At 38.8% G+C, this 12,008-nt stretch overlaps 1 protein-coding gene across 1 annotated transcript in view; it reads right to left on the bottom strand.

Moving 5' to 3' along the window:
- The window catches only part of net1 (neuroepithelial cell transforming 1), a 36,114-nt gene extending 26,230 nt beyond the window's left edge, over nucleotides 1-9,884 (bottom strand). The window contains exon 1 of the mRNA XM_073480605.1: nucleotides 9,628-9,884. Within this exon, the coding sequence (XP_073336706.1) occupies nucleotides 9,628-9,770 (143 nt within the window). The 5' untranslated portion in view covers nucleotides 9,771-9,884. The remainder of the gene's footprint in view (nucleotides 1-9,627) is intronic.
- Between the last annotated feature and the right edge of the window lie 2,124 nt (nucleotides 9,885-12,008).

Below are 12,008 nucleotides of genomic sequence, written 5' to 3'. Positions count from 1 at the left end.
TTATGGGCTTTGTGTTCTCTAACCATTTATCCATAGACGGCTTTATCAAGGAGGGCCAGCAGCGTAAAAAGCAGGATGCGCTAAAGACTCAAGCTCAAGGATGGATGTTTACCGAGTTCAACTTGGAGCAGTAAGTTTTGCAATTGCTGTAGGTTATTGTTTATTTTGCAGGTTAAGCTAATCATGTCCCTTGTCTAACTCTAAAATAAATCACAATACTTTGACTAATTATTCTACATTATGGGGCAGGCTACTCCTCCCAAACACATGTAGGCCTATACCTAATTTTTATTCCTATATGAAGCCACTAAAACATTTGTTTATTTATTTATTTTTTTAAGATATTTTCTCTTACACCCACAGAAAGAGTGAAAAGACGTAGAATCATGTTTAAGCAGAGTATCCCTTTCATTTTTGTAATACCGTGATTTAATACAGTCATTGCAAAAACATAAATATCATGATATAAGTTTTAGGTCATATCACCCACCCCTAAAGAAAACACAACGCATCAGCCCTTTAAAAAATTGACAACGGTGGTGGGAAGAATATTTACGCCTCTGGTTTTAAACGATATGAAGAAAAACAGCTATTCTAATAAACGTAGAGACCACAATTGAACTCCAGTGAAAATGCAAACAAAAGATGACATGTTAAGACATTGTGGAGATTGTTTAAAGGAACTATCATGCAACAATAGTGCATCACACTCAGCGGAGATGAAGGCACGATGAATCAGAACCTTCTACATTGCTCATCTTACATAATCCCCATGATCAGAAATGGTGTCAGAGCAGTTGATAAAACTGAAGATGTATGTCCTGGGGTCTTAGATGACGGGACCTAAAAAGGCATCAGCATCCGGAGAATGCTAAGCTGCCCAGAAACACTTGCTGTGTGTGTGTCCGACAAGTGCTGCTCGTAAGGCTGAGTCATTCCAGTCATACTGTTGCTCCACTACTGCTGCTCCAGATGGCATTTATCCAGGAATACAGACAACTGTCCATCTACAGTAAGCTCTGCAGGCTGCCGCTGCAGCAGTCACAGCACCCGCTCACTCTACACTGACACCTCATAACTGGGGGTTAGGGCTTGTGACAGATTAATGAGTTCATTTATTTATTAGTCTATGAACAAATATTCCTTAAGCTTAAATGTCAAACATTCTCTGGTTTTAACTTCTCGAGGAAATTGTGATGGGTTTCCACGAAACTTGGATGGAGGATGGGTCTCAAAATAGACCCTATTAACTTTTGGTGCAGATTCAGATAAGAGACAGATCCAGTACATTCTTTCTCACTTTTTTTAACATTACAAAATGGGCGTTTTTCGACATTTTCATTTATTCTCAAGGAATTATGCATGGATCTTGATGAAAAAGATCAGGCATAATTAAGTGGCTATGAGTACAATCAAAATGGGACTGTTGGGCCTTATGTGCTCTACTGAGTGCCATCCTAGTTTAAATTACAATTAATAAACACAATAAATGGAGAAAATTATTGTCAGATTACCTGGAAATGAAAATAATTGTTTGTTCCAGTCTAAGTTGAGGAAACTGAATCATCACAATGAATTTAATAATCTTATAGACTGTAAATTGTCAATGTAAAAAATGTGAATGTGAAAAATGTACAAGTTAAATCTCCAAATTGCTACCTTTGTCCAATTTACAGTACAAAAACCCAAGACTCTTCATTTACTGTCATACACAACAAGGAAAGGCAGCAAATCTGCACATTTAATAAGCGGGAATATCATGTCAATGTCACCATTTCATGTCAATGGAATGAAAATTATCATTTTTAGGTCATCTATGACATTTCAATTTTATAACTTTCTATCACTGATGTAGAGCTGATATGATTAATTGATTGGGGTCCCCAAACTTTTACCTAGGAGGGCCAAAACTAAAACTTAATGTTGGGCTTTTGGCCAAAAGCAAGCACCTATTGTATTGCACTGTATTGTTAGGATGTAAAATGGTACTAGGATCCCAGGTTCCCTTAATTGACTGACTTCCTGTGCTGTCAGTCAGTGCCGCTGAGCTCACTGTGCTTAGATTACGAATAATAACTAATATTTAGGTTCCCTACATATTTGAAGAACATTTTACTTCACAAAAAATAAAACAGCACAAGCATTATTATAAGTTTAAGTTATTTTTAATTAATTATAAATTATGTTCTTTGCTAGAAACATCTGGCTAGCCAAATGAACCATGGTGGGCCAACATCCCAGATAGCAAAATTGTCGAGGACCAGTTCTGGCCCACACCATATACATTCATCCGGCCCACATACCGCATGGCATGATGGCACTTGGGTGGTGGATCATTGAGGTATAAAATTGCCACAATGATCCAAACAAACATAACTCATTAGTTTGCTGCTATAGTAAGTCATTACAAAATTTTACAATTGACAAAACATTACAAAATGTGTCTGCCATTTATTCAACATTGATATGATTTGGCAACACTGAGCACACTTGAGAAAATACAAATGCTGGTTTAGTAACAGCAGCAGCATTTTGTCTGGACAAACAGAGCAGGGTAGTTGACATTAACTGTGAATATTAAGCATAGCTGAAGAATGACAAAATCAACTGTCACAGGCCATTCTCAGTGCTTAACAAGGGATCTCTGGGAAGCCAAGTGAGTAAGCTGTTATTGCTATTGTTAATGTTAATTCTCATAAATGACCACAAAACAGGAAGTGTTTAACATTGCTGTAGTATTAAATGAGGCGATGTCACACATGCTGGACAATAAAATGAAAACCAGCAAGCAAAGGGGAGAAAATAGGAGCAGACAGGTGCTGTGGATCTCCATTGGTTGAACTGAACACAAACATGGACTAATTAACAAAGTTAGGTTAGAGTTTCTGTTGGACCACCTATGTTGTAAATGTTTGCACTGATGCTACTGTAAGTTGTTTTGGATAAACAGCATGTGTTGGGGAACAACAACAACAGCTAAAGAGAGCAGGAAAAAGAGAAGCTCCCTGGGTGTCCTGGAGGCAAGCCAGGGGTCAGAGTTCAAAGCAGGTGTTGCTCAGACTTAACTGTCAAATAATTAACTTGACACGCAGTCCAAGTCTCCACTACCCCCTATTTTGACATTCAAAATGTTAGTCTTTAAACTTCTAGTGGAGATGAGGTACAGACAGATCTACTCATTCAAGTGGTAATCAGTTGTCCCAATTGTAGTTTGAAATGTTGAACAGAAAGAGACCAAAAAAATCTCTACGACAGTTACACAACAGTTTCCGTGACTACATCAGGAGGTATCCAGTGATTTACGTAAAAGTTTTAAGGATTTTCAACCAGGTTCATTTCTACATCTGTGGTGACGTGCGCCTCTACATATTCTCAGTGATAACACCATCCTGTGGTTTTGATGCTGTTTGTGGTTATTTGTAGTTTTGATGACCTGACATTCACTCTGCTAATGTACAACTCTCATCACCGCAGATACAAGCCTCAAATGACTAAATGACTGACTAAAAAATGAGTGTACAGAGATAAAATATAAGTGAACAGAGCTTTCATAGGAACATTTTATTACTAGCGTCAATGTGGTTTGGCTTTTATGATCATGACAAATATCTCTGTGGCAATGATATACACATCAGGGTGTGTTTGTGCTGTAAAATTACTTTGGGCTGATGCTCAATACAAAAAATATCTATAGGCATATGTCCCACACGCCTAGTCCAAGTGTCCTTGAGCAAGGCCATACATGCACATACGTACGTACATTCATACACTGATGGCGGTGGCTGCCATGCAAGGTGCCGACCATCACATCAGGAGCAGTTTGGGGTTCAGCATTTTGCCCAAGGACACTTCGACATGCGGACCAGGGGAATCAGCGACCTTCTGATAACAAGACGCTGGCTCTACCCCTGAGCCAACATTTGTTCAATTAATCTGTAAATCAATCTACAGTCAACCTATCAGTGCACAACTACACAAAGGATGCTTCATTAATGTGTCATTGGTTTTACCATTTTACTACATCCACTTCAGGAAGTCACTGGGGAGGTTACTACGGGAAAATATTATTGCATGATATTTCCTGTGCTCGGCAGACCTAGCGTAAATAAGAAAGCCACATAATTACTGGCGCCCCGGTGGCACTTCTAAATGAAAAGTGTATGCTGATGTTAACAGAGAAAAGGGGCTGTGTGCAGTGACAGTAAGGCAGAGTGAGCAATGAGCAGCTTCCACAGAATCACACTGGTTTATGGCATGTCACTGAAAAATGTCAAGCTTTGGCCCAGGAGTTAGGCTTGGCCACACGCATTGGCTGACAATTGTTACATCACCAGGCTTTCTGCCAAGGTGTAGCTGACTTCTCACACTAGCGTAGATAGTCATGCTGGGAAACTCACAGGAGATGAGAGCCTGGAGCATTTTAACGTAACCACTCTTCCACTCATTGAGTTAACATCTCACAGCTAAATCTAAACAACTCTTCTAGAGTGAGTGGTGCTGGAACAGACAATGATATTAGCAATAAAAGGGCTTAGGGGAAGTAAGCTCATCACCAAAAGTCCACCATCAGTTGGACTCTGAGGACCCTTGTTGAAGAAACAGATGAGGAGATGAGCTCGTGTTGTATTTTATGTCCATGTTAAGTGATAAGAGAAAGAATTACATGAAAACAGCACTTTGGTGAAAAAACAAACAGGTTGGGGCTGTATTAGAGTGGGCATCTTGCTTCAGGTACTACAAAGACAATGGAATATGATCCAGAAAGTCCTGAAAGTGAATGCTTATCAGACGCCTTAACAATGCACAGCAGTCTATTATACTGTGGGACTGGATTTTACCACTCTAGAAAGTTATTATGGTGACAGACAAAATCCTGGGTCTTCAATAAGGGGTCCACAACCCCTAGGGGGTCCTAACAGGGGGGCTGCCAAGTTAGATGCAAGTTTAGTTTTCTCAAAAATGTAAATGTGTCTGAAAATACACATCAACAAGGACCCAACAACAAAAAAACAAAAAACAAACAAACATATATGTACGTACATACATACATACATATACTGTACGTACATACAAACATACATACGTACATATATGTACATATATACATACATACGTACATACAAACATACATACATACATATATGTACATATATACATACATATACTGTACGTACATACAAACATACATATATGTACATACATACGTACGTACATACATATATGTACATACATACGTACATACATACGTATATGTACATACATACATACGTACGTACATACATATATGTACATACATACGTACATACATACGTACATACATACACATATATACATATATCGGAAGTCTCTAGTATGCACGCTCTCTGGGCCCCACAACACGAAAGATCCAGGTAATTTTGTAGCTGGGAAGTTAAGCCATTTTGGCTTCATGCGCCACCGAGCAGCTTTCATAGGAATGAATGGGGCTCCGCCTTCATCACTGTGTCCAGATTTTAATGTCACGTCCTTGGCAGGTCTTCTTCCACAGAGTTCACTGTTTCTATGGTAGCCCAGAACAGACAAAACTTAACTTTAACTTACATACAGCCTGGCACATCCGGCTTCCAACACGTTCCCGCCCCCTTTTGGTGAAAAACAAACCACACTTGCCATTGACTTTAAATGTAAAATAGCAGTACGAAACGGAACAAACGTAAAGTTAAATTAGTTAAGTTAGCCATTACCTGATATGAAATGTTTTTCCAACATACTGTATAAGTGTGAGGAGATGCAGGGTCCCATAGCTTCACCTATATTGCTTGTAGCCATAAAGCCCTTCTATTAGTTCTATGTTTTTACTTTAGTGTAACTACAACCAACTACACAGGAACTCTTCGTCATGGCGTAATTAATTTAAACTGGCTTGTTTTAAGTGTTTACACCATTGCTGTCTATGCAGGAAAGTGGATTGTTAACCCCCAACCAGGAGTGTGGCGATGAGAACCTACTCTGGATGACGTATTGCCAGTCTGATACGTTACACATTTCAATTGGTCTTTCTACATGGCCAAAACACAGCTTCTCATACTGTGCACATTGATCAGTCACTCTCAACATAAGTGCACATACTATTACAAAGACGTAACCTCTGATTAGTTTGAGAAATTAATAATGGCTGCATGAATTTTGGGGTCCTGGTGTTGATCATGCTTCATGAAGGCACACAAGTTTGTATTCCAGTGTCTTAGGTGTGCCAGGGCTCTGTTTGATGTCTTCATAATGTAGTGAATATATCATCAAACTCTCACACATTCTTAGCCTATTTAACCTGTGAGTAAGGTTAAAGATTAAAGTTCCAACATTGGCCTTGTTGCTGGTGAGATCATACCACCACCCTGCAGGTCCAATCCTTTGAACAACAAAGGTTTGTACGTCAACAGTTTTGAATTCTTTTGAGAGTGAAACCAAATCCCTGCTCACTCTTTGTAAGTTGGATGGATCAGCAACAACTAAACATTGATTATTCAAAAGAATGAGAGCTCTTAATAATGGCCAAGAATATCTGGCTGATTTTTTTAAATACCAAATTTGAGTGCAATTAAAAGAACAAGTACTATGATTAAGGACATCTGAGGAAATGATCAGGTCATAAATATCTATTTCTAAAGAGAATGACTCATTGGATATAGACTTATCCAATGTCATGTTTCCCATCAGCTATTTTGAAAACTGATAGCCCCTGCAAGTGTAAAGTTTTCATGAATATGTGATTGAAATCCTTACACATTCATCACTGCCTCCAGCCAGGGGACAAAGGTCCTTTCTACTCCTCTACTTACTCTTATGTGTCAAGGGAAGTGTGGCTCATGAGTCAATGGATTAGCATCCCAGGTAGCCCTGCCCTTGTTTGCTGAAGCTGGCTAATTCTGAAACTGAACTACGTTAGCAATAGCCCCACCTGCGCCCACATGTTCCACCATTCCGTGGAAGACACACAAAAGCACAGTCACACACACACACTGTTTCATGAAGCTGACAAGTATAGCAGCAGCTGATAAAAACATCTCACAGGGCGCATATGAAGTGTTACATGAAGTCAAGTTAATTGAAAAGCATTCCCATTTTTATGGAGGCACAAACCCTACCAGAAGAACCTTTTTTTTTTATTCTGTCTCCGCCCGCTCAACGTGATGTTTTAACCACAAAGCTTTACATGGACAATGAACTTAGAATGCTGAGTTCGCAAGCTTGGGACCAACCTTGTTTATTTCGAGGTTGAATTTTGCACGTGCTTGGCAACAAGGCCACTCGAAAGAAAAATTCCACTGCCAGTCTAATATTTAATGCCAGTCTCACTTGGGAAATCAAGCCTCATTTTCTCTCACTCACAGCTAATGTTTTTTTCCATAAACCTTGTTATGGAGGTCAAATATTGGGTGATGTTTTTCCATGTTTGTCTGCAGAGCCAGTGCCCCAGCACTGGGCTGGGCTGGGGCACTTTGGCACACAACACGGAAAGCCTTTCAGAAGAGTCCAACAAAAACATTCGCAGGGTTTTATTATCCCAAAACATACAGATTGCTATTAATGTACGTTAGCTGCCAACTTACCAGTATCATGTATTGATAGAAATGACCTCTTGGGCACTATTTGGGTACTGGTCACATTTATGGCCAATAAATTAAAGACATTACTTCAAGAGACAAAAAGTGCTTTGTTGTTGCCTGGATCCAGAATATCCAGTTTCTGCTCATCAAGTTATACACAGAAGTAGGGTTGTGAAAACACTGCTTGGACAATAGATTTACTATTATGAGTGTTGCCATGGGAATTTCAAAGTTCACCAAATAAATAGAGATGCACAAATAAATGGGCTTATTGGTGATATTATTGCTCAAGAAACAATATTATATTGTGAAGAATTAATGTTACAGCTGATTTTGGAACTGACATTGTTGTAAAGTATCTTTAAAGGTTTTACTATAAGAACAGGCTCTGTCTTAAAACGATACTCACATGCCCGTCTCATTTGATGTTCTCATATGTAATGTACTGTATTTTTACATAAGCCATACACCAGCAAAAGACGCATTTCCATTATTGCCTAACTTAAAGGAAAGGTTCATCCAAAAATGAAAATTCAGCCATTATCTACTAACCTCCATGCTGATGGAAAGTCAGGTGAAGTTTCGTAGTCCACAAAACATCTCTGGAGTTTCACAGAAAAACAGCGTTGCAGCATTCTGCTAAGCAAAAAAGGCTCCCAACATCTTATCCAACATAACCCAAGCCCCGAGATCACAAATTGATTTGAAAATACACCCTTCTGTTAGCGGAACTCACTGCAACTGCTAAGCTAGAAGCTCTTGTGCACAGCTCATCTGAAGTGATTACACAAACTCGATTGCGCGTTCAAGACGTAAATAAGATCTTTTCAAATCTATTTGGGAACTTTTTGGGGCTTCTGGAGAATTGGATTATGCCGGAGGAGTCCCCATCTACTTCAGTTGATTAGGAGAATACTGCAATGCTGTTCTGCTGTGAAGCTCCAGAAATGATTAGTGGACTATGAAACTTCACACGACTTCATGGGGGTGAATAGATAATGACTGAATTGTCATTTTTGGGGTGAACCTTCCCTTTTTTTGAATGAATATTGGCTTTGAATTGATACTCTCCTAGCTCACCTCCAATGTAAGAGATGGGGGACACAATCCACAATATGAAGAGCTTATGAAGCAGGAGTCATAAAATAGACATCTTACAATGAATGTTACAGCAAGGGTTTTCTTGCAGAGACAGTAACATATAGTAACTATTTCTATGCACATGGGTGGCTGTGAGACTTTTAAAAACTTGAACCTTTTTGTTAAATAAATCACTTATCTACTATGGAGATATAAATCTGTGCTTTCCAACCACATATTGTTATCAGTTGAACAGACATGATAAAAACATTGTATCACAAAGCCAAAGCTGTTGTGAAAACACAAAAAAGCGATGATATGATGATGATGATGATATAATAATATTGCAGAATAAACCACAGAACCCCTCAAAACTGGAGCATGGACAAATGTACAAACAACTCTTCTGCATCCATAACCCAAATAACTAAGGATTAAAGTGCATATTTTCCAGACACACTATATATAGATTTCAAATTGCTGACGGAAACATAGAACGAAAGCAACTAAAGAAACATGAAATCCGATACAATACAATACAGACACAAGGTACAGCAGACATTACTGGATGAGGAGACAACAAGCTGCAGAGGCCACACTTCTCTGTACCTGAGGATGACAGACAGTGGCCCTCAGCCGCCATCTTGTGGCATTTTGACGCAACCACAAATAGCCGCACAGAGTTTGACACGATAGAAAACGCGTTGTGTGTATTTATGGTATTCCAGAGTTTGTTTGAATGGACTGCTCATATTAACTTGGTTATTTCAAAGTTACAAACCCTCCGTTTAAAGAAAATACACCGTTTAGCAATAAAGCAGCGATGTACCAGGTTATACTGCATCTGCTATAGCATGTTCGCACCATTAGCTTAAGTAACTTAACGTTATAAACACTGTCCCGGAGCAACAGACGAGTCTGATGGTTGGAGTTTGAGTCTGAGCAGAAATCATGGACTCACCGTCTCAAACCTCTGTTGTTGTTCTCGAGGGGAGCCTCTTCTTCATCAGCTGAAAGCTTCCTCTTCAGGTTCCTGAAGCTCGGTTGCCTTTTGGGTTTCTCTGAGGTCGTAACGGGAGCTTGGTTTTCACTGGTTTCACCCATTTGTAATGCCTCAGGCCCGTGGTACTGAGCTCCGTGTTAATGAAATGGTTAAAGAGAATAATAACAATAACTCTTACCACAATAGCAAGAGGATCGTGACTTTCTTTTTTTTTTTTTGAATATGGCGGAAATCCAAATTTCGACCAATGAGAGGAGAACAGAAGAACTCGTTGCTAGGATATTACGCTAAATGGGCGGGGTCAGGGTGGTTCAACCTCAGGGCTGGTGTTGTTTTATGATAACACATGGGATTATTCTACTCCACTGTTGGGAGTGATTGTAATGCAATTTATTTAAGGATCCATAGTATTAATAAACGTTTCCACTCACTTCATGAAAAATGCACAGTCCTCAGTGTCTAATGAACTAATTTCTATTCCTGTTTATTCACAGAAAAGCAAAGAAAAAGACTTTTCTAATGAGAACAGTAGGCAAAGTAGCACAGCATGCAAAGAGAAACACACACATGTGATACCTGCTGCTTGAATATCACCCAAAAAGGAAGGACATTGAAAAAACAAACAAAAAAACATTATTTTATGAGCATGCGTTTATACATACCTGTATATGATTCACAGACATTACTTTGTACATACTGCACTACATATTTGCAAAAATAGTAGCATTCATAGACGTTAAACTGAGCTATTGTTTGTGAATATCAACCGGCTGAGCCCATTCACACTTTTTATGATTGATAAAATGTGTGAATCATTGCAGAATACAGGATTAGATATTGCCTGCATGCATGCTGGCTGTGGTGAAAAGTATGTACCTTGATACATTCACTTCAGTACTGTACTTAAAGTATTATATGTTTCATTTGTGCATTAAAATGTCTAAAAAGATCTAGACCTTTGTTACATATTTTGAATTGTGTACTTTAAGTATCTCAAATGTTTCCAACAATGTTCACCAGAGAAGTTTACCCATGGTCATGGTGCATTTCATTTGGTCGCCTGTCACTATGACTTCTGGGAGAGATTCAGACAGTGTGGAAGAAAGTCAGCGAACTTGATTAAACATAAGTGAATAAAAATGTAATACATAACCTAATCTGTAAACATTTCTGCCTGACATAGTGACAAAGACAGATTTTCATCAATGGTGGTTGTTTAACAATGAAGACAGCGCCTCCCATGTAGCCTATATCTTTTGTTTATTTTGATTAAGAGACTCCCAGTGGCAGAAATTACATACTGTGTGTTTAAGCCTAATTTTGCTGTACTTTGTATTGTACTACAAATCATGTATGTTTTATTCTACTACATTCTTAACAAACAGCTGGACTTACTAGTTACTTTCTACATTAATATTTTACAGGCAGCTGATCACAGGGTTATCGGTTTTATTCCTGACTTCTCCTGTTCACATGCTCAAGTGTCTTCAAGAAAGACACTTGCAAGACCAAATTGCTTTACTTGCAGCGTATGTGCAGAATATATTTTTGCACTGTAGCATCTGGTAATTAAATGTAATGTAATATCATATACCAAATAATCAGAGTATATACGAAGAGTACCCAACAGTATGCCAAGTATAGTAAATTGGCTCCACCTCAACCAGCTACAATGGTAAAAATTATATACTGTAGTATATGATAATTTAACACTGACAGGGGGCATTCTGCATATTGTTCTTTTATGTTTAATATTTAAAGATTCATGATTGATTGATTGTCATTATGCAACACAAGATTGTATAAAAAATATGTATTATATTATGTGTGCATGCTACATAAGCACACACAAAAAACAAACCCTATACAGACTAATGCATTTAATAATCAAGTCTCAAAAATAAACTATTCATGGTAGAGCACTGGGGATGAGTTTGGGAGTGTCACAGCCTAAGGATTGAAGCTGCTCTGTAGTCTGGTGGTACGACAGCGGATACTTCTGTCTCTTTTCCCAGATGGCAGCAGGGTGAACAGACTGTGGCTGGAGTGCTGTTGTCTTTTAGTATCCTTTGGGCTCTGTGCAGACATCTCACATCACTGATATTGCTGGTCCTCAGCAGATGGGTACAAATGATGTTCTGGGCAGTTTTAATCAGCCCCTTCCTGTCCTGGGCCGTGCACGAACCATGCCAGTGTGTGATGTTCATTGTCAGAATACTTTATTTTGCTCCACTGTAAATATTTGACAAGAACTTGGCACAGGAATTGAGCTTTTGTAAGTTTTCTTAGGAAGGAGAGTTTTCTGTGCTGATAATAAAGTACACTGTGTTGATAATTCT

This window comes from Pagrus major, chromosome 14 (assembly GCF_040436345.1).
Source record: "Pagrus major chromosome 14, Pma_NU_1.0".
In the NCBI taxonomy this organism is placed as follows: domain Eukaryota; kingdom Metazoa; phylum Chordata; class Actinopteri; order Spariformes; family Sparidae; genus Pagrus; species Pagrus major.
This window is presented reverse-complemented; position numbering and strand designations above follow the sequence as displayed.